Below are 26,112 nucleotides of genomic sequence, written 5' to 3' on the forward strand. Positions count from 1 at the left end.
GGCGGGGCTGAGGCGGAATAGACCGCGCTTCTGGTGGGGTAGGCAAGCGAAGGCCCTGCGTGCGGGGCCCTGCCCAGACAGCCGTCCCGGAATCCCAAGAAACTGTATTTTTCCACCCACGCAGCCATCCGTCAGTTCTTTGATGCGTTCCTTGTTCCACCTGTGCTTCCTCCCTCGCCCCCAGCTTTGGAGAACTTCATTGCCTTCCACCCACTGTTCACTCGTCTTTTTGCCTTTTCATCCATCCGTCTACTCCTCCGTCCGTCATGCCATGTCTTTTCCATCTCTCCATTCAGACTTCCACCCGTTCGTCAGTCTAGCTTTTTTCCCACCCATCTTTCCGCCTGTCCATTCAACCGTTCATTCGCCCAGTTCATCCCGTGTATCTTTCTTTCCATAAATTAGTCTACGCTTCTCTTTCCTTCCCGCCCATGTCTGTGCCCCAACCAACCCCATCATCCCACGTTAAATGGGTGCTTCTTTGGGTGCCGGCTATCCCCCTGCGATGGGGACCGAGATGGATCACACTATCCCTGGAAAACTCATGTTCAAGTGGTCTGGCAGAGGGACAAGCACGTGTCCTACAGCTGGCTGGGCTGCGACAGGGCAAGAGTGAGCAGGGGGTGATGATTATCTTGGTCTGACGAGGAGACCCGAAAGGAACCTATAGGAGCATCCTCTGCCACACAAATGTGGGGAAGAGAAATGCGTTTCCCATGCTGGCACATGCCTTGGGCTAGATACCTTGTGTAATCTTCACAACTCTCTCTCAGTCCAATTTTAGAGACAGGAAAACAGGTTCAGAGAGATGAAAAGAGGTCCCGAGTGTGGTGAGAAATGGATATGGGGTCGACCCTGAGTTTTAATTTCACCAGAGAGAGAAACACACACAGAGAGAAGGAAAGTGAGAAAGCAAGCCACCAAGACCAGGACTCCAACCATGGTTGGCCATGTGGGAGTGTCCAGCACCTTAACCACTAACACCTGCTGGTCCCCAGCCCTACGTTTTAAAACTTGATTTTGCCACTTTCTTGCTGTCTATAAGGTTGTTTCTGCTTTCATAGATGGAAAATGGTATATGTTTATAGTTGTGACATTGTGAGGCTTTTTCCTAACAAGGTATATGCAAAATGCTGAGCATGGTCCCACTTCCCAAGTTTGTCTCTCATCCATCTTTCTACAAAGAACAGCTCTTCCTTTTCTACCAGCAGGGCCAGAGAACTCATTGCCCAGTTCCAGCTACTGGGATTGTCTTGCAAGGAGAAACATAGTGTATGAAGCAACTGTTATTGGGTGGATTGTTTCCCCCACAAAATTCACATATCAGAGTCCCAAACCCCAGTACCTCAGAATGTAACTTTATTTGGAAATAGAGTCATTGTAGATATAATTAGTTAAGATGAAGCATAGTGGAGCAGGGTAGACCTCCTACTCCAGCAATATATGAGCATTCCAGTAGCTCCATATCTTGACATTGTCAGGTTTTTTCTTTATAACCACCCTAGTGGGCATACAAATTATGGCTTTAATTTGCATTTTCTTCATAGGGAAAACTATCATATACTTTTTCATTGTCCATTTGTGGTTGAGTCTTTTGCCTATTTTATTTTTTAAAGAATTGTTTAATATTAATGTTTTTTCAAAAATGTCCTATAGGGCATGTGTGCTCACCAGAGAGAGAGAGAGAGAGAGAGAAAGAGGGAAAGTGAAAAAGCAAGCCAAGTCCAGGACTCAGACCATAGTTGGTCATGTGGGAGTCTAGTTCCTTAACCACCATACCACCCACTGGCCTCTCCTTTGCCAATTTTTTAAAACTTGGAAAGTTTATATTTTAAAAAATGGATTTGTACTTCATTGTGTGTTCTGGATATGATTCTTTTAACAAAACTTTATTCACAAAAAAATTACACACAGCAATGATCACTTCAAACAGTTACAGTCATCTTCATCATATTAATGAAATAAAAGCTGTCCCTTTCATTTCTTTTATGAAATGTCCTCAGATAGCATATATATGACACATTCATTTTATATGTACACAGCAGGGCTGTGCTCAGAAGACCAGCCCGATTTTCGCATGTTTGAGCCGAACATTTTGCTCTGGACTGGGTTCCAGAGTGGCCTTTAGCTCCGTACGGTAGAGCAGGGGTGCAGGGTAGTGAGGATCACTTGTTTCTTCTTTCCATAAGAAGGGCTGACAGTGAATCTGCATTGGCCTTTGAGGATCAGGATTGTGGCGAGCACAGAGAGGATCAGGGTAGAAGCAAGGTATTGGGCCAGTTTCCAGAGCTGGGTTCCCAGAACTCAGCTGGGTGCTGTTTGTGTCTGCCATGTGGCAGGTTCTGGGGATGCGCAGATGGACAGGAGAACACTTCATCCTGAGGGCGCTCACATCCAAGGAGAAGAATGAGATAAGCAGGCTAGGAATCATGATATGGAATGCGAGGTGCAGTAAGAGGTATAGCTGACTAGGATGCTATGAGAGGAAGGCTGGAGGCTCCCAGCTCTAAATGGGCCCAGGACATCTTCACAGTGGAGCTGATGTCAATGGAGTTGTGCATTGATGGACGAGCAGGACTCACCAGGCAGAGTGTGACAAGAAGGACGTTCAGGAAGGGGGATGGAGGCAGGTCTTCCCAGCGAGTGACAACCTTGGACCTGGAATATAGGATGTGTGGGGAGAAGGCAGAGTCAGATAGACCCAGGGATGGCCCAATACACAAAGAACAGCTTCCAGGGATCCTACTTTCTGGGATTCCCATTTCCTATGGACAACCTGTGGGTTACTGCCTTCCACGTCAGCCCACTCTCAGGGCCAAGTGTGCTCGGTGAGTGGTTCTTGGTAGGATGGCCTTTCCATTTAGAGGAGCCACTATTTCTGATTCCTCCCTTCCATCACTACCGCTCACAAAATCTAGCATGCTGCCTGGCCTTTAGTGGGTGCTCAATAGGCGGGGAGTCCGTCTCGTTCCCTTACCTGAGAACACTTCTTAAAAAAAGACCAACCTTTGGTTCCACGTTGTCTTTCTTCTGGAATTGAGATCTGGTGGGTAGGAGATGAAGAAAATGGCCTCCTCAGAGTCCAGACCTCTGGGCCTGGCCATGAGAAGCAGGGTGGGAGCTCTTGGAGCATAGGCACCATCACCAGGGTGGGCCCATCTGAAGGGGTCCAGGTCTAGTTGTGCAGGAGCCACGTGGCAGGTGGGAGGGGCTGCTTGGAGGACCTACCTGAAGGACTGGGCCTGTAAGAGGAATCTCCTGGCCTTGGTGACCTCCTGGGCCAGTCTTCTTAAATCATCTCCTTCAAACTGTGGCAACTCAGGGTCCTCAAAAAGGGGAATAAGGGACCAGCAGATGGCATAATGGTTACATCAATGGACTCCCATGTAGTCAACTGCAGTTTGAGTCCTGGACCCTGCAGCTTAAAACTCACCAGGTACGTGTGCATGTGTGCCCAACATCCCGAGAGGAGAAGGGACTGTGGTATGGCCATCCCCCGGGGGTGATTTCTTATTTTCTCTCTGTCTCTCTGGCAAGCGAACATACCCTATAGCAGAAATCTCTCTTAAAAAAGGGGCTGGGGGAATGAGATGGGACCAGCAGCTGTCATGGTGGTTAAAGTGCTGAACTTTTACATGGCTGACCATAGTTCAAGTCCCAGACCCAGCAGCTTGAAAATTATACTGGGCGCCTGTGTTTGTGTGTGTGTGTGTGTGTGTGTATGTGTGTGTGTGTGTGCTTAAAATCCCAGGAAGAGAATAGAGGAGAAGGGATTGCATTGTGGCCATCTTCCCTGGAGGTATAATTTCTCACTTTCTTTCTCACTGTTTCTGTCTCTTTCTCTTTAGTGAGTTCATGCACCCTATGGTAAAAATCTTAAAAAGAATAGAATGGGGAATAAGTGTGACATTTAACCTGTTAAAAGACTAGATGGGACCTGAAAGCCCATAATCTTCCAAAGGAAAATGTTAGTAGTAGTTAAATGCAGCTTCCCACCCAGGATAGGAAACCTTGTGGACTTCAGCTGATAAGTCTGTAGTGACGGGAAGCTCACCGCCTATGAAAGCATTCATTCTGAAATGGATACTTTAAAATGTCTATTTGTGGGGGCCAGCAGGCGGCATGGTGGTTAAGGTGCTCGACTCCCACATGGCTGACTGTAGTTAGAGTCCTGGACCCAGCAGCTTGAAAATCACACTGGTTATGTGTGTGTGTGCATGCCCAAAATCCCAGGAGGAAAATGGAGGAGAAGGAATGCAGAGTGGTTATCCCTCCTGGGGGCTGATTTCTCATCTTCCCTCTCTCTGTCTCTCTCTAGTGAGCACATGTTCCCTATGGCAAACATCTAAAAAAAAAAAGTCTATTTGTGTAGGGAGAGAGTGGTGGCAAGCCAAGGTGGCCTCAACTTCAGTGAAGCTGGCACCTGTCTGGGGAACAGAAATGGCATTGGTTTGTTATCTATCGTGCCGCTGTTCAGTAAAACATCTTCAGCCTTTTCTACATTTCTTCTACTAAAATGGAGCTTCGGGACCAGCAGACTGCATAATGGTTACATTGCTGGACTTGCACATAGTCAATTGTGGTTTGAGTCCTGGACCCAGCGGCTTAAAACTCCTATCAGGCACACACGCATGTGTGCCCAAAGTCCTGAGAGAATGGAGAAGGGATTGTAGCATCCCATAGAGGGGTGATTTCTCACTTTTGTTGCTATGTCTCTATGGCAAGCGCACATACCCTATAGCAAAAAAAAAAAAAAAAAAAAAAAAAATCTCAAAACGGAGCCCCAACGAAAAAAAAAAAAAAAATCTCAAAATGGAGCTCCACAGGCATGCTTTTTTCTTTTTTCCTTTTATGTGAACTAGAAAAACTCTAGAGCCTGGTCTTAAAAACACACATTTTTACACTTAACAGCTTACAAGAAAAAGATGAAGCTGTCCCTTTTCCTTGGCAGTAGAAGCAGGGTGATCCCATTCTGCATACAACAGGTATTCAAAGAATCTGCTATGATAAGGTTATTAAATGAGTAACCTTCACGATATCATTGTTTGTTTTCTTGTGTAATAAGGACACTTGGGGGAACATTCATTACTTTTTCCAACTTGTTCTTTTCTCTGTTTTATTTGTAATACTTGTTCATGTAAGAGTCCCTGAACAGGGTCTGCAGATGGTGCAGCAGTTTCATCACTAGACTCCCACATGGCCAGCCACGGTTCAGGTCCCAGACCCAGTGGCTTCAAAATCATGCCAGGCACAGTGCGTACATGCCCAAGATCCCAGGAGGAGAATGGAGGAGAAGGGATTGTAGCATGGCCATCCCCCCGCGCCCCCGGTTTGTTGGTGATTTTTCACTTTCCCTTTCACCGTGCCTGTCTCTCTCTCTCCAGGGAGCATGCACACCATCTTTAAAAAACTTTAAAAAAACCTCTTTAAAAAAAAAAATCACCGAATAAAAGAGCCATATAAAACCACCCAGGTGGCAACAATTATGCCACGTCCTGTGAAAGTTACACTTAATCTTCAAAAATAATTCTGGAATTCTTTTTTTTTTTTTTAATTGCCAGAGGGTGTATATATTTGTTAGAGAGAGGGAGGTGGAGAGAGTGGGAGAGGGAGAAGCACCCTCCAATGAGGTGGGTCATGCCACAATCCTTTCTCTTTTATTTCTCCATCCAGCCAGGATTTGGGTCCTGCACATGGACCTGGCATGCTTTTCAAGCTTCTGGGCAGGGATTCAAACCACAGTCAGCCACGGGGGATCTGGGTCTCTTGACCACTAGGCTAGGGAACCAGCCCTGAAATGTGGAATTCTGGTTGGTTGTCTTGATCCTTTGTTGTCCTGGAAATGTTACCAATGACAATATTGAATCCCCAAAAGGTGTAAATATGTCCCCTTTTTTTTTTTTTTCTTTAATCATATGGAAGGAGGATCACTGGAACTTTGGACCTTACTAGATTTACCACTTAGTGGATAACCCATGACTTTACTAGCTCTATTACGTATCAGATAAAATGAACATCTGTGTTTCAGTGACATGAACACAGGAAGACAGAAACACGGTGAGATTAAAGCATTGAGGTTAAGGGCGCTGGTGTCTTGGGCTCCACCTTTACCACTTGCTCTGACGTTAGGTATATTCCTAACAAGCTGGTTTGTTCATCTAAGAGGGTATAATAATGGCCAGGAGAGGACCAGATGGCAGTGCAGCAGTGAAATGCAATGCTCTGCGAGGCATTCACATGCGGGAAGGTTCCCAAGTCAAGCCCAAGACCTCCCTGAATTTGCTGAGCTGGCTGAAGGCTGGGTCTGAATTGTGGCATCAGAGTCCCATCAGGAGTATTGTCTCTGTCTCTCTTGTTCATGGAAGAAATTTTAGGGTCTAGCAGGTGGTGTGGTGGTTAAGGCACTGGACTTCCAAATGCCCGGCTGTGGTTCGAGTCCTGGACTTGGTGGCTTGCTTTCTCACTTTCCCTTTCTCTCTCTCTCTCTGGTAAAATTAAAAAAATAGTAATAATAAATAAAATTAGATAGATAATTCTAAAAAAAGAACATATTTAAAAGTATTCATTTTAATTTTGCTTATTATTACCAGTAGTATTTTCAAATTTGCTGTAGGGCATGAGCACTCACTAGAAAGAGAGAGTGAGAGAGAGACAAAGTGAGAAAGCAAGCCACCAGGTCCAGAACTTGAATCACAGTTGGCCATATGGGAATCCAGTCCTTCAACCACCTCTTAGCCCCAAAAAATAAATTTAAAAAATTACCAAAAGTAGTGGTCAGGAGGAGTAAAAGAAGTGAATCTATGCAAAGCAATGTACCTGCACATAGCGAGTGCTCAACAAATGTAAAGTGGTCTGTTGGTAAATAATACCCACAAGCCTGCTTCTGTCCCAACCTTGAGGGGAGTTGACTTGAAAGCAGAGTAGCAGTGAAACACAACCCTTTTAGTCAATACTTTATCTCCTAAGAGCAGCAGAGATCCCTTTAGCTAGGAGGACAAGCCCCGCCTGTTGAGGTTTTATGGACAGACCTCGCACTCAGTAGCTCACAGCCTACCTTTTCATTGATGAAGCCTTTGGTCAACAGGCCGTGAATTCTGAAGAGCGTGTCATCACCAACAGGGCAGTGGTAGCGCCCCCCAGTGAAGGAAGCCAGCTTCCTCAAGAACTCATCCGCTGGCCTAGTGGGGAGGAACAGAGGACTGGGGGAGGCAGACTGACCTGTGGGTTATCATGGCCACCTATGAGACTTACGAGGGCTCTCCTGGCAATGGGCCTTGGTTTGTGCCATGGAGACCAGAGTCGGCATCACCAGGAACGCTTTCCCAGACACATATGGGCATCTGCTGCTACTGCTGCTCCAGTGAAGGACACTCACCCTGTGAGTATCACAGTCAGCCTGGACTCCCTCGAAGCACCCAGAGCACACGCCTGCCCTGTTCCTTCACTGGACAACTGCCCAGTGCCTACTGTGTATTTGGCTTGTAAGGGAACTTTACCTAAGCTCATGACTTAAACAGAGGTAAAATATGTATCTAAGTAACTAGTTTTGCTAATAATAATGCCCTCCCCCCAAGGGGCTGAGTCTCTTGTCTATCACATATTCTTCTCCAGTGATTATTTGTATTTTATTCACTTTTGAAATGATATAGTGACCATGTTTGTACGAGAGAGAAACACTCCCAAGAAGGGTCTGTGCTGTGACCGCCTTTCCCCAGCCTTCCAGCTCCTCTGCATCTTGGGCACCCACATGCGTGCCTGGTATGTTTTCAGGCAGACTCAGGGAACCGAATCCTCGCTCAACGTGTGGCTTCCAGCACTGCCATCCAGTGCACTACAGACCATGCCACCTAGACTGGGCCTGTGCTTATAACAATAACCATAATGATGTTAAACATTAGTCTATTATGATATCCTCCCTAGATATCTACAAATATGTTCCCAAGAAATATCAAGAAGGAGGATGGGATGTGACTACGGGATTAGTGCAAATTGTCTCCATGCTGGAGAAAGTCAGAGGAAGAAGCCCATTGACAGGCAAACTGGGTGGGGAGAGGAGCTTTCCCACTGTGGGGTAATATCTGCTTGGGGCCCTTTATGAAAACAATGCATCTTCCAAGTCTGGTGTATCGGGCTAGGGCCCAGGAGAGACCAGTGTCTCAGTCCCTGGACTGGGCCAGGCACTCAGACCTCCCTCCTTAGCTACATGGCCACAGGAAAAGAATAGACAGAAGATGCCTTATTGCCCACCTGTCTGAGCAGTTCAAGGAGATGGTGTGGATTTTCACATCTCTTTTCTCCTTGAGTCTCTGCACTTCATTCAGAACAAGGCTGCAACTTGTGTCTGGCCTCCCATCAGTCAGGAGGTACAGTCCTTCCAGGTGGTGAAAACTGAAAGCTTTCTGAAAAAGCACAGGAAGGGTATCAGGCTCAGGGAAGGGGGCTCACCTGAAAGGACAAAAACTAATTGCCTGAGGATGGTCTCTGCTGTCCCCAGGGAATGTGTGTCTGATTGGATGCTACTGACTTGCTGATTAAGACTGGGGCACATGTAATGGTTACATCGTTGGACTCCCACATAGACGACCACAGTTCGAATCCTGGACCCAGCAACTTAAAACTCACACTGGGTGTGTATGTGTGTGCATACAAGGTCCCAGGAGAATGGAGAAGGGACTGTGACATGGCCATCCCCCTAGGGGGGTGATTTCTCACTCTCTGTGTCTCTGTCTCTTTGGCAAATGCATGCACTCTGTAGCAAAAATCTCTCAAAAAAAGCAAAAAAGCAAAAAAACAAAACAAAAACAAAAGCAAAGAAAGACTGTGGCACAGAGGAACACAGTGCCCCACAAGGCTTGAAGCCACATGGCTGACTGCAGATTGGGGTCCCCGGGTGAGCCTGAGAACATACAGGGTATATGGCACATGTGCCCAAGGCCCCGGCGAGCTGGGGAGAAGGGACTGCGTCATGATGAAACTCTGCTGAGGGTGATGCTTTCGCTCCCTTGTCTCTCCCCACCCTCATGTGCACTCACTAATTAAAAAAATAATAATTAAAAAAAAAAAGAGAGAGAGACTCCCCTTTAAGCCTAAGACAGACCAAGGAAACTGCTGAGGCTTTGGAGGAAGGCCATGGCCCAGTTCCTGGCTGGCTTACGCCAAGCAAGACACTTAACCCCACTGAGCCCGTGTCTTCACCTATGAAGTGTGCACACCGAGAATCCTTTCTCACTGGGTTGCTGAGAAAATGAAATAATATCACACTTTGTAAATTCTGAAGTGCCCTTTATACCCCTGCTCCTGAAGCGTAGGGGTAGGGGCTGACAGCGTCTTTATTTTGCTGCAGAGTTGGGCTCTGTGGAACTTGCCAGCAATGCCTGCAAGACTGAGGTGCCCCCATGAGCCTGCAGGTGGGTCACCCATTGCATAGCCTCATGACATGCTGCATCCGTGGTCTCTACCAGAGTGTCCTGCCACGGCTGAAGGCCCTCTGCAAAGCCGAGCAGGTTAAAACTGGGGAGGAGAAAAAGAGGAGGGAGGGAGGGAGGGAGAGAGAGAGGGAGAGAGAGGGGGAGAGAGAGAGAGAGAGAGAGATTGGTTAGAATACTCGAGTCTGTGCTGAATTCTGGTGAAGTCACCTCCTTGAGGCCTGTTCACACCTACTAGTGAAGACCCCTGCAGGGAAACCCATGGCCGCTTGGGGAGAGGGCTGTGGGCACCTGAGAATGAGAGGGTACACACTGAAGATTCTGGATAGAAACATTTAAATTGCAGCTCAGCCACTGACTGGTTATGGAACCATGGGCAAATGAACCTCAGTTCTAGCTTTCTTTTCTGAAAAATGGGGATATAAGAGCTTTACTTCACAGGGTCATTGCGCAGACTGATAAAATCACGCACGTTAAGTGCTTGGCAGACAGAAAGTGCTCAGTAAATGTTAAGTATTATTACTATCAAGGCAAGAATGAATCCCAGCCAAGAACCCAAGTCCCTTGTTGTCCCCTTAGGGTCAACACTTCTGGGTAGAAAGAACGAACAACTCCCCCAGTTAAAAATCAAATTCAGCTGGCCCAGCAGGTGGCATGGAGGATCCAGCCACTGGATGCCACAGGACTGACATCAAGGTTTGAGTACTGGACCCCACGGCTTGAAAATCACACAGGGCACATGCGTGTGTGCGCCCAAAATTCCTACAGGAGAATGGAGGAGAGAAGATTAAGTAGCATGACCATCCCTGCTGGGGGGATGCTTTCTCACTCCCTCCAATCCCTGTCTTTCTCTGGGGAGCACATGTGCCCTATAGCAAAAAATAAATAAATAAATAAAAATCAAGTTCAGCTAAAAGCCACAGTCCAAAGCCACAGGGTGGTTCCTTTTCTGTGCTGTGATTGCCCCTGGGCCTGGGATGGATTTCTAAAAACTGCTTTCCTTCTGCAGCAGGGCTTGAAACATCAGTCTTCCTACTCGAATAAGCTGTTCGGGAGAGCATTTTAGAGCTCTCCAGGCCTGCTGGACCTGGGAGGAGGGAGTGTGCTTGGCCAGGGAAGCCCCAGGAGCTGCTCCCCTGATCACTCTGACTCATGGCACCCCACCCTGCCCCTACCTGTCACAGTGCTTCCTGAGCTGTTCCCAAATCAGCAGGATCAGCCCAGTCTTCACCTGCTGCAGGTGGGGGCCCATGGACCCCGATGTGTCCACCAGGATGCACACTCTGCTCTCCAAAATGGCGCCAAACAGTCTGCGGCTCCCTGCTCCAAGGGGCGGTGGGGCAGAAACAGGAAAGAAAGGAGGGGTCGACTCTCCTCCTCGCTCTTTCCTTACAGCTACCAAATACAAAGTCTTGCAATACCTGTAGCCTGCCTGATGGTTGGTCAGAAGTCACCCCCCTGAGGATGGCCGCTAAGGTAGAGGGCTCAGTCGTCTGAGGGCAGAGCAGTCAGTGGTGGGGCCTTCAGTGATCAAGATTTCAGTTCTGGCTTTGCAGTAATAGTTTGTACAGGTAATTGTCACCTCCCTGGCTTGAGTTTCTGCATCCCTCAAATTAAGTGACTATGGATCTAGCAGATGGTGTTACGTTGCTGGATTTGCATGTAGTCAACTGCAGTTGGAGTCTCAGACCCGCTGGCTTAAAACTCATGGCAGGCATGTGTACATGTGTGCCCAAAATCCCGAGAGAAGAATCGAGGAGAAGGAGTTGCGGTGTGGCCATACTTCTGGGGGGTGATTTCTTGCTTTCTGTCTCTCTCTCTCTCTCTCTGGTGAGCGCACATGCCCTATAACAAAATCTCTCTTAAAATCAAAAGTGACTGGACTAAATAGTGCCACGGCATTGTCTGGCTGAGAGTGATCTTAGCACAGAGTCAGTCAAATGATCCACAGAAGCTAACTGAGCATCCACTGTGTGCCTGGCACTGTGCAAAGGATGATGGAAAACAAGAGAGGGTTCCTGTTCTCATGGAGAGAGGCTCGTACCCTCTGTGTCCCAACTCAGTCTGAGCCGAAAACTACACCTAGAACTTGTAGTCCATCCAGAGGCTTTGAAGGCAGCAGCCATTGCTACACCCCACTGCCCATGGACTGTTTATACCAAGTTCAACTGCAAAGGATTGGACCCGATGAATTTTTTTTTAAAGGTCCATTTTTTGAAGAATTATTTTATTTTATTTTATTTATTCATTCATTACTTTTAATTTTACCAGAGAGAGACATGGAGAGAGCAATAGAGGGAAAGTAAGAAAGTAAGCCACCAGGTCTGAGACTTAAACCACAGTCGGGCATGTGGGAGTGCCCAGTGCCTTAACCGCCATGCTACCTGCTGGTCCCAGGACCCGATGAATTTTTTTTTTTTTTTTTGAGAGAGAGAGATTTTCGCTATAGGGCGCGTGCGCTCGCCAGACAGACAGAGAGAGACAGAGAGACAGAAAGCGAGAAATCACCCCCCAGGGGGGATGGTCACGCCGCAATCCCTTCTCCTCCATTCTCCTCTCGGGATCATGGGCACGCACGCACACGTGCCCGGCGTGAGTTTTAAGCCACCGGGTCCGGGACGCGAACCGCGGTCGACTACGTGGGAGTCCAGCGACATAGCCATTACGCTAACTGCTGGTTCCCCCGATGAATTTTTTAAACAGACTTCTTCTTTTTAAGAATTATTTTATTGGGGACCAGTAGGTGGCATGGTGGTTAAGGTGCTGGATCCTCCCACATGGCCGCCCGTGGTTCAAGTCCCGGACCTGGTAGCTTGCTTTCTCACTTTCTCTTTCTCTCTGGTCAAATTAAAATAAGTAAGTAAATAAATAAATAAATGAAAGCAAATAAATAAAATAAGTAAGTAAATAAATAAAACAAGTGAGTAAGTAAGTAAATAAGTAAATTTACTTATTTATTTTAATTTGACCAGAGAGAGAGAGAGAAAGTGAGAAAGCAAGCCACCAGGTCCGGGACTTGAACCATGGTCGGCCATATGGAGCCCAGTGCCCTTAACCACCATGACACCCACCGGCCCCATGACCTGATGAATTTGTACAGGACCCAAGTGGATCATGCAAGGCCACCTGTAGGATCTCTGTGTAAGTTTCCCTGCTTCCTTCCTCCTGCTGTCCCAGGAACCCTGCAGACCCCAAAGTCTAAATCCCCCCCTGTTGGGCTCTGCTGTCTGGCAGCCTCTTGGACTTGATGTTACAGACCACTCTTGACCCCAGCCCACCTTTCTCTGGGGTGTGAGCCTGGCTCTCCTCAGCCTTCTCTGTCCATTCTCCTCATCCAGAGAAGCGTTGATGCTATTGGTAAAGCAGAAGGGAAGGTGTCCTCTCTGGATAGCTCAGGACCTCTTCCATCTCCACCTTCTGGGACCAATTCGCTGGGACTCGTCAGTACTAAAGTCAGCCTACTGAAGGTGTGCTCCTTTGTCACACGTAGGAAGGTAAGGTGTGGGAGACAGCCTTGCAGAGCAGGCCCTGGCAGCCACCAGTTCTCTCTGGGGCTCTTTGGCCTGGGCTCTACCTCCCTGTCACCCAGCACCTTGTCTGACCTCTGAACTCAGAAGTCAGGTTATACCTGGATGACCCTCCTGGCCTAAACCCCTAGCCTGACAATTCATGAAGGACTGACCCTGGGGTTAAGCTCCCACTTCCCGTCATGCATATGTGCCCTCTGGGACGGTGGGCATGCTCACCAGACAGCAGCCACTGCAGCCTCTGGACGTAGCGCCTCATCACCTTCTCCAAGCACGCAATGTACACTTCCACTTCCCTGAGCGTCCACTGAAGGTGTCTCACCACTCCCTGCATTAAGGCAAGTGAAGGCAGACCCCCCCCACCCCCCAGCAGCTTTTCTTCACAGCCCCGTCATCTCTAACATAGCTTATTCCAGTGCGGTCATCTGTCCCCAGACGTCTGCTAAGTAAACATTTCTGTTTAAGAACTTCCCTCTCTTTTATTAAACGACTGCACATATGGTTGTATAAAGAAGTGGGAGAATTAGGGTGATGGTTTTACAGCAAGTGCAGTCACCGTAATAATAGAAGACATATCTCCACATTTACAAATAGAAAATCCTTCTGGCGGGGTGGAAGGCACATACATTCTAAGTGGAAAAATGACCTTGGATGGAGAAGTGGGCAGCAAGCTAAACGACCTAAAGTCTTCTAGTGGATAATTTTTGAATTTCACAACTATTTTTAGTTTTTCCTAATTTTGACAACATAGTATAAAAGAGCAAGAGAGAAATGACTAGATCTTTGTTTTGTACGAAAGTTACTTGTTCCAATGTCAAAGAAAGGAAAAAAATTACTCCAAACCAGAAAATAGAGAAGAGATCGAACCCACTTCCATCTCACAGCCCCTATTCACAGCCGTCCTAACAGAACCATCATCACTATTGGGGCAACGAGTTCTCAGTGGCCACAGCCACAGCCCTGTGTCCTCGGAGTTGTTTCTAATTCTCACTCCAGGGAGCCAATCTCCAGCCCTTAGGGGCTGACTTTTCTCCCAGCAGGATTCTGTATCTCCCAGGGCAGCCCTACTGCTGGGGGTCGGGTTCTTACAGGGAGGAGTAGAAGCCATGGTGCTGTTTGTAATTGAAAAGAAGCAAGAGTTGGGGGAGAAAAACAGCAATAATAAAAATCATTGCTATGGGCCAGAAGGTGGTGTGGTGATTAAGGCACTGGATTCCCACATGGCCAACCATGGTTCAAGTTCCAGATCCGGTATCTTAAAAATCATGCCAGGTGGGACCAGCAGATGGTGTAATGGTTACATTGCTGGACTCCCACGTAGTCGACTGTGGTTCAAGTCCCAGACCTAGTGATCTAAAAGTCAAACCGGGCACGTGTACTTGTATACCCAAAATCCTGAGAGGAGAATGGAGGAGAAGGGACTCCAACGTGACTATCCTCCTGGGAGGGGGGATTTCTTGCTTTCTATCTCTCTCTCTCTAGCGAGCCCATGCTCCCTATAGCAAAAATCTGTCATGAAACAAGCAAACAATGAGGCCAGCAGCTGTTGTGTTGGATAAGGGCACTGGACCCCCATGGCTGACTGCGGTTCGAGTCCTGGACCTAGCAGCTTGCTTTCTCACTTTCCCTCTCTCTCTCTCTCACTCTGTCCCTCTCTGGTCAAATTAAAATAAATAAATAAAGTTAAATAAAATAATTCTTACAAACAAACAAATCATGCCAGGCATACGTGTGTACATGCCCAAAATCCAGAGAAGAGAGGAGAGGACAAGGGTTTGCTGTGCGATCATTCCCTCTGAGGGAGGTGATTTCTCACTTTCCCTGTCTCTGTCCCTCTCTGGTGAGTACATGTGCTCTATGGCAAAAAACATTAAAAAAAAAGGTCACTTACATTGATCTCTATGCTGGGGAAGACGCTGCAGTATTTGGCCGACGTTGGCCTCTGCGCTGATTTTTGATGAGCACAGCGGGGACCGACGCATCTGGAGAGCTCCATCTTCAGCTTTTTTAGTCCATACTTTGCTACCCACTTTTGGATAAAGGGAAGCATTATTACCTCAGGTGATTCCTTCTGGGTCCTTACTGAGTCCCCCTTGCATACTGGTTCCCACCCAGCCCTGGGAGGAAGACACACAAGACATATGGGAAACGGAACAAAATTGAACAAAATGGAGCTTCCCCTTGTTCCTCATCTAGTGGACATCGCTGCCTCCTCAGCATCCCATTTCGACGTTCTCCCACCACTTTTGGGTGGAAAGTCCTACCTGGCCTAAAGTTTAGACTCTAAAACAATTAGGATGATCTCAGTCTCTTTGTCCCCATGAGAGACACCAGAATGGGCAGGCCCAAAGCAGTCGGAGCATGGCGTCCAGGACTGGGCCAATCAGAACCAATCTCAGACTTGGACCAAATGGTTGTGGAAGATAAAGGGGAAGATGAAACAAAAGCTGTTTTATCTTCTGGATGTGAACAAGAAGAGGACTTTCTGTTGCTTGCAACCTAAAGGATCTGATACCGCTAAGTACTCCCATGAAATGTACTTGAATCGATTCTCACATGGATCTAACTAGACGGCTACAACTGTCTTCATTTTATAAACAAAGACATGGAGATGGAGGGGAGCTATCTGACTTGCCCACAGTTGCCCATTTAGGAGAGAACAGGCCCAGATTTTTAACTTAGGTCTGTGGATCGCTGTCCCATCCACCACAGTAAGCAGTCATCCTTAGCTGGTTTGTCTTCATTTCCAAGCACACCCACCCTCTTAGAAGTAATTGTTGGTAGAAGGAATTACTGGCTCTGGGACATGAGCTCATGTAGACAACCTAATACCTCTTGGCTTGAGCAAACTGTATCCTTTCTGGGTAAGTCGATTGAAGAGTTAGTCCTTCTTACACTCCTTCTTAGAGGGTACTTTTTATACACGGAACCTAGAAAAAAAACGAAAAAAACAGAGAAAACTCACCTTGTGTACTTTTCTTTCCGCTCTCCCTTTTTTATGTCAATTTCTGTCAAGCAAGTGTTGGAAAATTCCTCAGGTGCAATTTGCCGAGAGGTAGAATGGAAGGTTGAAGGGGAAGGTTGCTGCGGCTTCCCACAGGGCAATGAACTGTCTCCTGGATCTTTACGATTTCACAGTGATCAATTAGCCTGGGAACTAACGGTAGTGCCCCTAGCGAGTGGATCCTGAGTGTCCAAGGACCTTGGAAAGCTCTTCTTCAATACAGACTTTTCAGGACCAGCAGAAGGCATAATGGTACGTCACTGGACTCCCACATGGCTGACCACTATTCGAGTCCCAGATTCAGAGGCTTGAAACTCATGCCAGACATGTGTACATGTGTGCCCAAGATCCCAGGAGTAAAGTGGAGAAGAAGGAATTGCGGTGTGGCCACCCCCCTGGGGGCGATTTCTCACTTTCTGTCTCTGTATCTGTCTCTCAGGCAAGTGTATGTGCCTGATAGCAAAAATCTCTCTTTAAAAAAAAAAAAAAGACTTTTCTCATCCTTTGGCCAGTGTCAAAACTTTGTATGTTCATTTCCCTGGGCCAGGAGAACTGAGTTGTTTGGGATAGGCCTAGAGACACAGCTGCCCAAGTCCTGGGGTAGCTGGAGGGGTGTCCTCCCATGGGACCTGCTGCCCCTATGGTCCTCCCAATACCAAGGGGCTGCCCAGACGTTGTGGGGGTTCCGACTTACCCACGTTGTTCCCCGTCTCCATATAGAACAGTGAGAGGGATGTTTCTGCTTCTCTTGACTTGGTCTTCCTCCTCCGTTCTGCCGTCCCTTCTTTCCCTGGCTGGGCTGCAACTAGGAGACATTTGGCTTGTGGACTGGATCACCCTTGGGGGTTCATGTGATGAAACTGTCCAGCCTGGCTTAGCGACCTCTCAATTTCTGCTATATACTGCCCCTGGAAATGGGGCTCTGGGACAGCTTTGAGGTCCCCTGGCCTCACCTGGGTCAGTACTAGCTAGAGCTACCGTGGCTAAGTCCTGGTATGTACCAGCACGGTGCTGAGTACTGGGTGTCACACTCTGTCTTGCTTCTCCTCTCAGCCCCCAGTTTATGCTGAGCCAGTGGGACTCAGAGCTAGCAAGATGCACAGCATGAGTCCACCTGGTCGTTCCTGACTCTAGAACTCTGCATTGGGCAGAACTCTGCTTTATTTTTGACATGAAAAATAAGACACAAGGGGCTGCAAGGTCCCAGAATGGTAGCTGTAAAACATGATGCTCTGCGAGGCAGACCCACTGGAAAGGTTCCTGGTTCAAGTCCAGAGACCTCCCTGAGTATGCCAGGTACATGGGTCCCCATGATCTGGGTCTGGCTGAGGCTAGGGGTGGATGGTGGCATCAAGACCCTTTTGGGGGTGCTGCATTTCTCTCTCTCACTCTGTCTCTTTTACTCATGAAATAAATAGAACTTTTTACAGGAAGAAATAAGATACATGAACCGAGTACTTCATCCCACTAGGGATGGCCTGTCATGGCCAGCGGCTACATGGCCCTCGGCCCCTCTGAGCCTGAATTTCTCTGTTGCTAAAACAGGGAGCTGCCTGCTGTACAGGACTGATTGCTACAGACAGACAATGGGACAGTCTTGGCAGACAGGAGGGCACACAGTCAGGACTTACAATAGTCGGTCATTTGGCTCCTGCCATTACTGAATCCTTACTCCTGCTGTGCCCGAGCCATCCCTCTGCCCAGTGTGACCACGGCCATGCCTCACCTGGTGAGATGCCCGCTCTGCCACTGGGTGGATACCATTTCAGAGATTTCAAGGGGGGGCTCTTCTCTCTGTCAGGGTCACCTGGAATGTTCTAGAAAACACACCATCTTTCCTGTCAGAGGCCTGTTCTCCATGGGGATGGTATCCCAGTCACCCTAACCTCATTCTGTCAATCAAAAACTTTTGTAGGTAGGGGCCTGCAGGAGTAGACTCCTTGGAGGTGTCTGGCCCACCTCCTCAGCAGGTTCAGAGGGATACCTGGGTTTGGAGGCGAAAAGCATGTGTGTGGATATGCACACATGTATGTGCCTCTCTGTGGTATGAGAGAGCGTGTGTGTGCTAGCATGGCTGTGGGGATCTGCCAGAACATTCTTTGCCCATGACCTGCTCTTTTCCTCCTGGACTGGATTTCTGGCCTCCAGCAGGACAAGCAGCCACTCAGGTAAGCTCTGTGCCCTACTGAGCACCGCCGATCGTGGGGAGGAGTTCCTTCATTACTGGGTACAGCCAGAATGTGGCCATAGTTAAATGACATTACCCAGAGCCCAGGCCAGCTAAGGGCGCTTGAGTGAAGAAGGCTGGTGCTCCACTCTGGAGAACCCCCGGCCTGGGTTCAGGAAGACCCTCCAGAGGTCATGGAGCAGCATAAGCCTCCTCCTCTGGTCAGCTCAGGAAACACTGATGGCCCAAGAGACCAAGCCCGAGATTTGGGTTCGGACAGGCAGGAGAGGCTCATGTGCCTAGGCTGGCTCCCAAAAGCTGGCTGAGTCCTTTGAATGAAAGGGTGCCCAAATGCCTAGAGTCTCCTGGAAAGGCAGCGCTCTGGCTGGGACGAAGCTGCTGCCTGGGATCGATTTCCTCATTCTGAAAACGTGCTGTGTGCACAAGGGTCCACCAGCCGTGAATGCCAGGCTCTCAGCATCACTGTCCCTTCCACAGGCAGCTTGAATCAGGGGTCTTCCCTCTGGAGGCCCCTCCTGATTGCTGGGCTGGGGTGGGTGTTTTATGCAGGTCAGAATGGGCAGGCTCTGCCCCTAGCAGACACAGGCCCACCTTCCAGCTCCTCTCAGGCTTTGCTAAGCCTTGGGCAGAAACAGCAAGAGTGGGTTAGAGACACTAATTCCTTTGCTCCCGAGAGACCCTTCAGGATCAGCCACCTAATGATAGATGCCAGCCCACAGCGTCCTTAGTGCCAGGCTAGGAAACGGAGCTGGGACAGGCAGTCTGAGCCAAATGGGTAGGGGAGGCTACAGGTACCCCTAGGGCTGAGAGGCAGGCCCCCGAGGGAGTTTGCCCACGTTGTTCCCCGTCTCCATATAGAACAGTGAGAGGGATGTTTCTGCTTCTCTTGACTTGGTCTTCCTCCTCCGTTCTGCCGTCCCTTCTTTCCCTGGCTGGGCTGCAACTAGGAGACATTTGGCTTGTGGACTGGATCACCCTTGGGGGTTCATGTGATGAAACTGTCCAGCCTGGCTTAGCGACCTCTCAATTTCTGCTATATACTGCCCCTGGAAATGGGGCTCTGGGACAGCTTTGAGGTCCCCTGGCCTCACCTGGGTCAGTACTAGCTAGAGCTACCGTGGCTAAGTCCTGGTATGTACCAGCACGGTGCTGAGTACTGGGTGTCACACTCTGTCTTGCTTCTCCTCTCAGCCCCCAGTTTATGCTGAGCCAGTGGGACTCAGAGCTAGCAAGATGCACAGCATGAGTCCACCTGGTCGTTCCTGACTCTAGAACTCTGCATTGGGCAGAACTCTGCTTTATTTTTGACATGAAAAATAAGACACAAGGGGCTGCAAGGTCCCAGAATGGTAGCTGTAAAACATGATGCTCTGCGAGGCAGACCCACTGGAAAGGTTCCTGGTTCAAGTCCAGAGACCTCCCTGAGTATGCCAGGTACATGGGTCCCCATGATCTGGGTCTGGCTGAGGCTAGGGGTGGATGGTGGCATCAAGACCCTTTTGGGGGTGCTGCATTTCTCTCTCTCACTCTGTCTCTTTTACTCATGAAATAAATAGAACTTTTTACAGGAAGAAATAAGATACATGAACCGAGTACTTCATCCCACTAGGGATGGCCTGTCATGGCCAGCGGCTACATGGCCCTCGGCCCCTCTGAGCCTGAATTTCTCTGTTGCTAAAACAGGGAGCTGCCTGCTGTACAGGACTGATTGCTACAGACAGACAATGGGACAGTCTTGGCAGACAGGAGGGCACACAGTCAGGACTTACAATAGTCGGTCATTTGGCTCCTGCCATTACTGAATCCTTACTCCTGCTGTGCCCGAGCCATCCCTCTGCCCAGTGTGACCACGGCCATGCCTCACCTGGTGAGATGCCCGCTCTGCCACTGGGTGGATACCATTTCAGAGATTTCAAGGGGGGGCTCTTCTCTCTGTCAGGGTCACCTGGAATGTTCTAGAAAACACACCATCTTTCCTGTCAGAGGCCTGTTCTCCATGGGGATGGTATCCCAGTCACCCTAACCTCATTCTGTCAATCAAAAACTTTTGTAGGTAGGGGCCTGCAGGAGTAGACTCCTTGGAGGTGTCTGGCCCACCTCCTCAGCAGGTTCAGAGGGATACCTGGGTTTGGAGGCGAAAAGCATGTGTGTGGATATGCACACATGTATGTGCCTCTCTGTGGTATGAGAGAGCGTGTGTGTGCTAGCATGGCTGTGGGGATCTGCCAGAACATTCTTTGCCCATGACCTGCTCTTTTCCTCCTGGACTGGATTTCTGGCCTCCAGCAGGACAAGCAGCCACTCAGGTAAGCTCTGTGCCCTACTGAGCACCGCCGATCGTGGGGAGGAGTTCCTTCATTACTGGGTACAGCCAGAATGTGGCCATAGTTAAATGACATTACCCAGAGCCCAGGCCAGCTAAGGGCGCTTGAGTGAAGAAGGCTGGTGCTCCACTCTGGAGAACCCCCGGCCTGGGTTCAGGAAGACCCTCCAGAGGTCATGGAGCAGCATAAGCCTCCTCCTCTGGTCAGCTCAGGAAACACTGATGGCCCAAGAGACCAAGCCCGAGATTTGGGTTCGGACAGGCAGGAGAGGCTCATGTGCCTAGGCTGGCTCCCAAAAGCTGGCTGAGTCCTTTGAATGAAAGGGTGCCCAAATGCCTAGAGTCTCCTGGAAAGGCAGCGCTCTGGCTGGGACGAAGCTGCTGCCTGGGATCGATTTCCTCATTCTGAAAACGTGCTGTGTGCACAAGGGTCCACCAGCCGTGAATGCCAGGCTCTCAGCATCACTGTCCCTTCCACAGGCAGCTTGAATCAGGGGTCTTCCCTCTGGAGGCCCCTCCTGATTGCTGGGCTGGGGTGGGTGTTTTATGCAGGTCAGAATGGGCAGGCTCTGCCCCTAGCAGACACAGGCCCACCTTCCAGCTCCTCTCAGGCTTTGCTAAGCCTTGGGCAGAAACAGCAAGAGTGGGTTAGAGACACTAATTCCTTTGCTCCCGAGAGACCCTTCAGGATCAGCCACCTAATGATAGATGCCAGCCCACAGCGTCCTTAGTGCCAGGCTAGGAAACGGAGCTGGGACAGGCAGTCTGAGCCAAATGGGTAGGGGAGGCTACAGGTACCCCTAGGGCTGAGAGGCAGGCCCCCGAGGGGGTTTCTCTCCCTGGAGGCCAGGATTAGAGGCACCCCATGGCACACTCACCACTGGAGACCCTGCCCCACTCCTGTTGGCCCCAGGGCCTTGGGGCCTGGACCCAGACATTCTAAGACCTAGGAAAGACCAAGAGACAAACTGGAAACAAACTCCTCTGTGTGTTATCAGGGAGGGGAGTCAAACCATTCTGGCCGCGGAGGGGCCTGCGGGCTTGGGTGGACAGAGTTTCTGGGACTGACTTCTTTGCTTGAGCATCTTCAGCTCTCCTTTCGGAACGGCTGCACTTTCCAGTTTTTTTCCTGAATGGTTCTTCAGGGAGGCCACTAGCAAGGCACACTGCAACGAGGAATGGGAGGGTTAGAGATGCCCCCAGCCACTGTGGGCAGACAGACACGCATACACACACGGAGGGAGAGACTGCGTCCACTTGAGTCCTGATGTCCTCCAGACTTCTTTCTGTCCCTAGACTGCTGCCTGGGCTGAAAGTACTGTGGATCACCAAGTATAAGTACCCATACATGAATAGGTCTAAGTACCATGCATAAGTACCACGTGGGGAGGGCCTGGAATGCACCAGACACTGGGCTAGTTAATGCCCAGGGGTCTCAAACCCTCATGCCAACTATGCTGGTCAGGTAGGTGCTATCTTATCCCCATTTTACAGATGAGGAAAACAAATCCCTGTAAATTTCAGGTGCTTGCCCAGGGTCACATTACTCTAATGTGGAGGAGTTTCAATTTAAACCCAGAAGGGCCTGATTCCAAAGCTGGTGTCTTTTCCAACCTAAGGCCCTAAGGCGTCTACACATGCGGTCAGCTCACCGCAGGCCCAGGGCTGACTTCAGGTACTGGCAGAATACTCCTGTAATATAGTTGGGCCTCTATATCCACGGGTTCTGCATCGTGGACTCAACCAATTGTGGACTAAATGTATTTGAAAACAAAATGATTGCATTTGTATTGAACATGTATAGAGTTTTATTTTTTTTCCCTGTCATTCTTCCCTAAACAATACAGAATAACAACCATTTACAGAGCATTTCCATTGTGTCAGGTATTACAAGTAATCTAGGGATGATTTCAAGTATATGGGAGGATGAGGGTAGGTTATATGAAAATACTACACCATTTTATAGAAGGGACTTGAGCATCCTTGGATTTAGGTATTGGAGGGAGATGGTGTCCTGGAACCAATTCCCCCAGTCCCGCATACCAAGAGTTGACTCCAAGGGTTGCCTGTACTTAGTTCCTTTCACTCTTTTTGCCTATAAATTTCTCACCTATTTGAAAGACTCTCCATTATCGAGTGTCCATTAAAGCTCTAGAAGAGGGCTGGTTCTGTGGCCTGGTGAGTAAGAGAGCCAGATCCCACATAGCGAAACATGTGGTTTAAATCCCAGCCGTGGTGGCTTGAAAACATTCCAGGTATGTGTATGCACATGCACGCCCCAAACCCTGAAAGGAGGGAGAAATGGAGAAGGGATTGTGGCATGACTACACCTTATTGGGGGGAGTGCTTTCTTCTTCTCCTTCTCTCTGTCTCTTTCTCTCTCTCTGAGGAGCACATGCACCCTCTAGGAAATTAAAACAATTTTTTTTTTTATTTTTGGAGAGGTTTTTGCTATAGGGCGCGTGCGCTCGCCAGACAGACAGAGAGAGACAGAGAGACAGAAAGTGAGAAATCACCCCCCAGGAGGGATGGTCATGCCCAATCCCTTCTCCTCCAGTCTCCTCTCGGGATCTTGGGCACACACACACACACGCCTGGCATGAGTTTTAAGCTACCGGGTCCAGGACGTGAACCATGTTCGACTACGTGGGAACCCAGTGACATAGCCATTACGTTAACTACTGATCCCAAAACAATTTTTTTTCTTAAAAGAATGTAAATTAAGGTGAAGTCCTCCTGGATCATCGTGGGCTTTCAATCCCATATGTCTGGTGTTCTTGTGAGAGGAGAAGAACAGACATACAGACGAGAGAGCCTTGAAGATGGAGGCAGAGGTTGGAATTATTCTGCATAAGCCACGGATGCCAGAGGTGAGCAGTGACAAGGACTCCCTCCTTGACCAAACTTGAGTCAGACTCCTCTGAACCATCTTCTCAATAAAAAAAATGAACCCAGTTTGAGCAAAGAGCCCTGCTAAGTCCGTGCAGTGGGAACTATCCCAACGGGGATACCCAATCACGTTCTTCATCCCTAACCTTGATATCTAAGTCTTTGGCTTGCCTTTAGCAAGATTCCTGCTTAGCAAGAATCCCCCCACCCTTCATATCTAACTCCTCCTAGTAATTTCCATCCACTGACTCTGTCTTGGCTGTTATTCAGAGTTCAGCCTCCTGCTATGGCAACAGTCTTTAATAAAGTCGTCCCCACCATTTTTAACAAGTGACCAGTGAAATTAGTTTTAAACACCTGTCACCACCAGAAGCTAGAAAAAGGCAAGGAAGGATTCTACCCAGAACCTTAGGAGGGAGCATGGTCCTGGTGACACCTTAATTTCAGACTCCCAGCCTCTGGACACATGAAGCATGCCTGTCTTCTGTTTTAAGCCACCCAGTCTGTGACACTATGGCGGCCCTAGAAAATGAACATAGAAGCCAGTGCAGTGATTGGCCCATGCCCACGGTTTACCTTTTGGGAGTAGTTGAGAGCCTTTTCCATTTCAGACACAATGTAATTGATGTCATCACTCTCATAGATGCCTGGAAACAAGGCACATTGTAAGTGTGAGGATCCTGCCACATGTCAGATTGGGATGCACAAGAACCATGTTGAGGTACCTCAAGCCTAAGGGGCAGGGTGGAACTGTAATGGGCTGAGCAGACCAGCCCAAGTGGTAAAGAGGACGGCTAGGTACAGTGTAGCTACCATCAGTGGGGTTAGCTGGGACCCAGGGCCCTAGCACCCATTCAAGAGTGCTCATCCACAAGAGTGGTTCGGTGCAAAGGCCCTGCTATCCCAGACAATAAAAAGACCCATCCTGGGAGCCAGCAGGTGGCATGGTGGTTAAGGTGCTGGATTCTCACATGGCCAACTACGGTTTGAGACTCAGATCTTGCACCTTGAAAATCACACCGAGTGCATGTGCATGAATGCCCAAAGTCCTGAGAGGAGAAGGGGCTGCAGCATGGCCAACTTCTCTTGGGGATGATTTCTCACTGTCTCTAGCTTTCTAGTGAGCGCATGCACCCTAAGCAAAAACAAAAACAAAAACAAACAAACAAACAAATCCAACCTGGGATTATTTGCAGTGATTAATACCTTTCATGAGGATTACATCATATTTGAGACAGACTAGAGTATAATGGTTAAGACAATAGACCCTGAAGCTGGCCTGCCTGGGTTCAACTCCTAGTCCTGCCACATAACCACCTGTGTTTTGGGGCTCAGTCTTCCCATGTGTAAAATGGAAATAATCATTGCCCACATCATAGGGTTATTGTGAGAAGTGACTCACAATATTTGTAAAATGCTTGGAGCCGTGCCTGGCAAATGTACAATAGATATGCAATACACGTTTGCTATGATTAGTGATCAGCACCAATAGCAGTGCAAACATACATGCTCAGTACTTTTCATGAAAGAAAGAGCTGGGAAACAGGGCCCCAGACTTCCAGCCCCAGTTCCGCCACTAACTTTGTAACCACAGGTATGTCCCATCCCTGGGAGGCATTAATCTGTGACTTGGGGAGAGAAGGCTTTGGAGTGTCCCAGCCCTGACTGCTCCCCTGTCACTGTCACAGCTTCTGCTTTCTCTGCATGCCACCTAAGCCATTATTTCTTTTATATATCTATGAGGGTCTTCAAAACATTCGTGGACATGTGTATTATGAAAAATCTAGGCTTGGGTCCACCAGGTGGTATGGTGGTTAAGGTGCTGGACACTCCCACATGGCCAACCATGGTTTGAATCCCGGACCTGGTGGCTTACTTTCTCACCTTCTCTCTCTCTCTGTCTCTCTCTGGTCCAATTAAAAAAAAAAAAGGAACGAATAAATAAAATTAAATAAATAATTCTTTTAAAAAATAAACTGAAAAAACTAGGCTTGAATTCCAATTTTTTTGCACCCAAATAAACTTGTACTTTAATTCCATTTTCCATAAACATTTTGAAGTTCTCTTGTATTTGAATCCATTCTTTTTTTATTAAAAAAAATACATTTTGAAAAGAAAAGATATACCATTGTTGATAATGCAAAACCAGTATTTTTCTAAGTTAAAATAAGGCCCAGCCACTGTGGTGCAGCCAATAGTGGGCAGGCTGCAGAGCTGGAAGCCACGTGGTAACTATGGGTCGAGTCCCCACCTGGGCTAGCCTGAAATCCTATAAGACATGTGGAGAGCTGGAGCACTGGAGGAACAGGACGGCAGCTTGACCAGACCCTGCACAGGGTACTTTTCCTTCACCCTCTCGTGAGCAAACATGCATGTGCTCTACCATGGACAGAAAAGAAGAAAGCTATCCCAATAATTATTTTTTTTTAGAGATAAGTTTCACTGTGTTCTCTAGTCTGGCTCTGAACTCACGGTCCTCCTGCCTCAGCGTCCTGTGTCCTGGGATCACAGGCACACGCCGCCACACCTGGCTCTCATAAAATGATTTTGTTCTCTGTACCACTGTTAGCTATCCCGCCAGCCAACTGTCCTGAACATACTATTCCTTGGGAAGAATGCTATGTCAACCTTTAAGGGATGTTTAGGGTACTTCTCAGCTCTGATATCCTAAAATATTTTTAAAGTTTTACTTTTTTTTTTTTTTTAAAAAAAAAAAAAAAGCTTTTGAGCGGGCAGGTGGGGTGGGGGTTAATGCA

General features: G+C 48.4%; 1 protein-coding gene across 1 annotated transcript in view; it reads right to left on the minus strand.

Annotated features, from left to right (window-relative positions):
* Window positions 1–1,957: 1,957 nt before the first annotated feature.
* The window catches only part of VWA3A (von Willebrand factor A domain containing 3A), a 64,630-nt gene continuing 40,475 nt past the window's right edge, over window positions 1,958–26,112 (minus strand). The window contains 15 exon segments of the mRNA XM_014592668.1: window positions 1,958–2,387; window positions 2,583–2,658; window positions 2,978–3,043; window positions 3,229–3,326; window positions 7,055–7,178; window positions 8,248–8,399; window positions 9,366–9,510; window positions 10,601–10,745; window positions 13,172–13,280; window positions 14,844–14,981; window positions 15,785–15,882; window positions 16,651–16,761; window positions 20,009–20,099; window positions 21,481–21,633; window positions 23,933–24,003. Of these exon segments, the coding sequence (XP_014448154.1) occupies window positions 2,253–2,387; window positions 2,583–2,658; window positions 2,978–3,043; window positions 3,229–3,326; window positions 7,055–7,178; window positions 8,248–8,399; window positions 9,366–9,510; window positions 10,601–10,745; window positions 13,172–13,280; window positions 14,844–14,981; window positions 15,785–15,882; window positions 16,651–16,761; window positions 20,009–20,099; window positions 21,481–21,633; window positions 23,933–24,003 (1,712 nt within the window). The 3' untranslated portion in view covers window positions 1,958–2,252.

Source organism: Tupaia chinensis, unplaced genomic scaffold, assembly GCF_000334495.1.
Source record: "Tupaia chinensis unplaced genomic scaffold, TupChi_1.0 Scaffold138136_1, whole genome shotgun sequence".
NCBI lineage: Eukaryota > Metazoa > Chordata > Mammalia > Scandentia > Tupaiidae > Tupaia > Tupaia belangeri.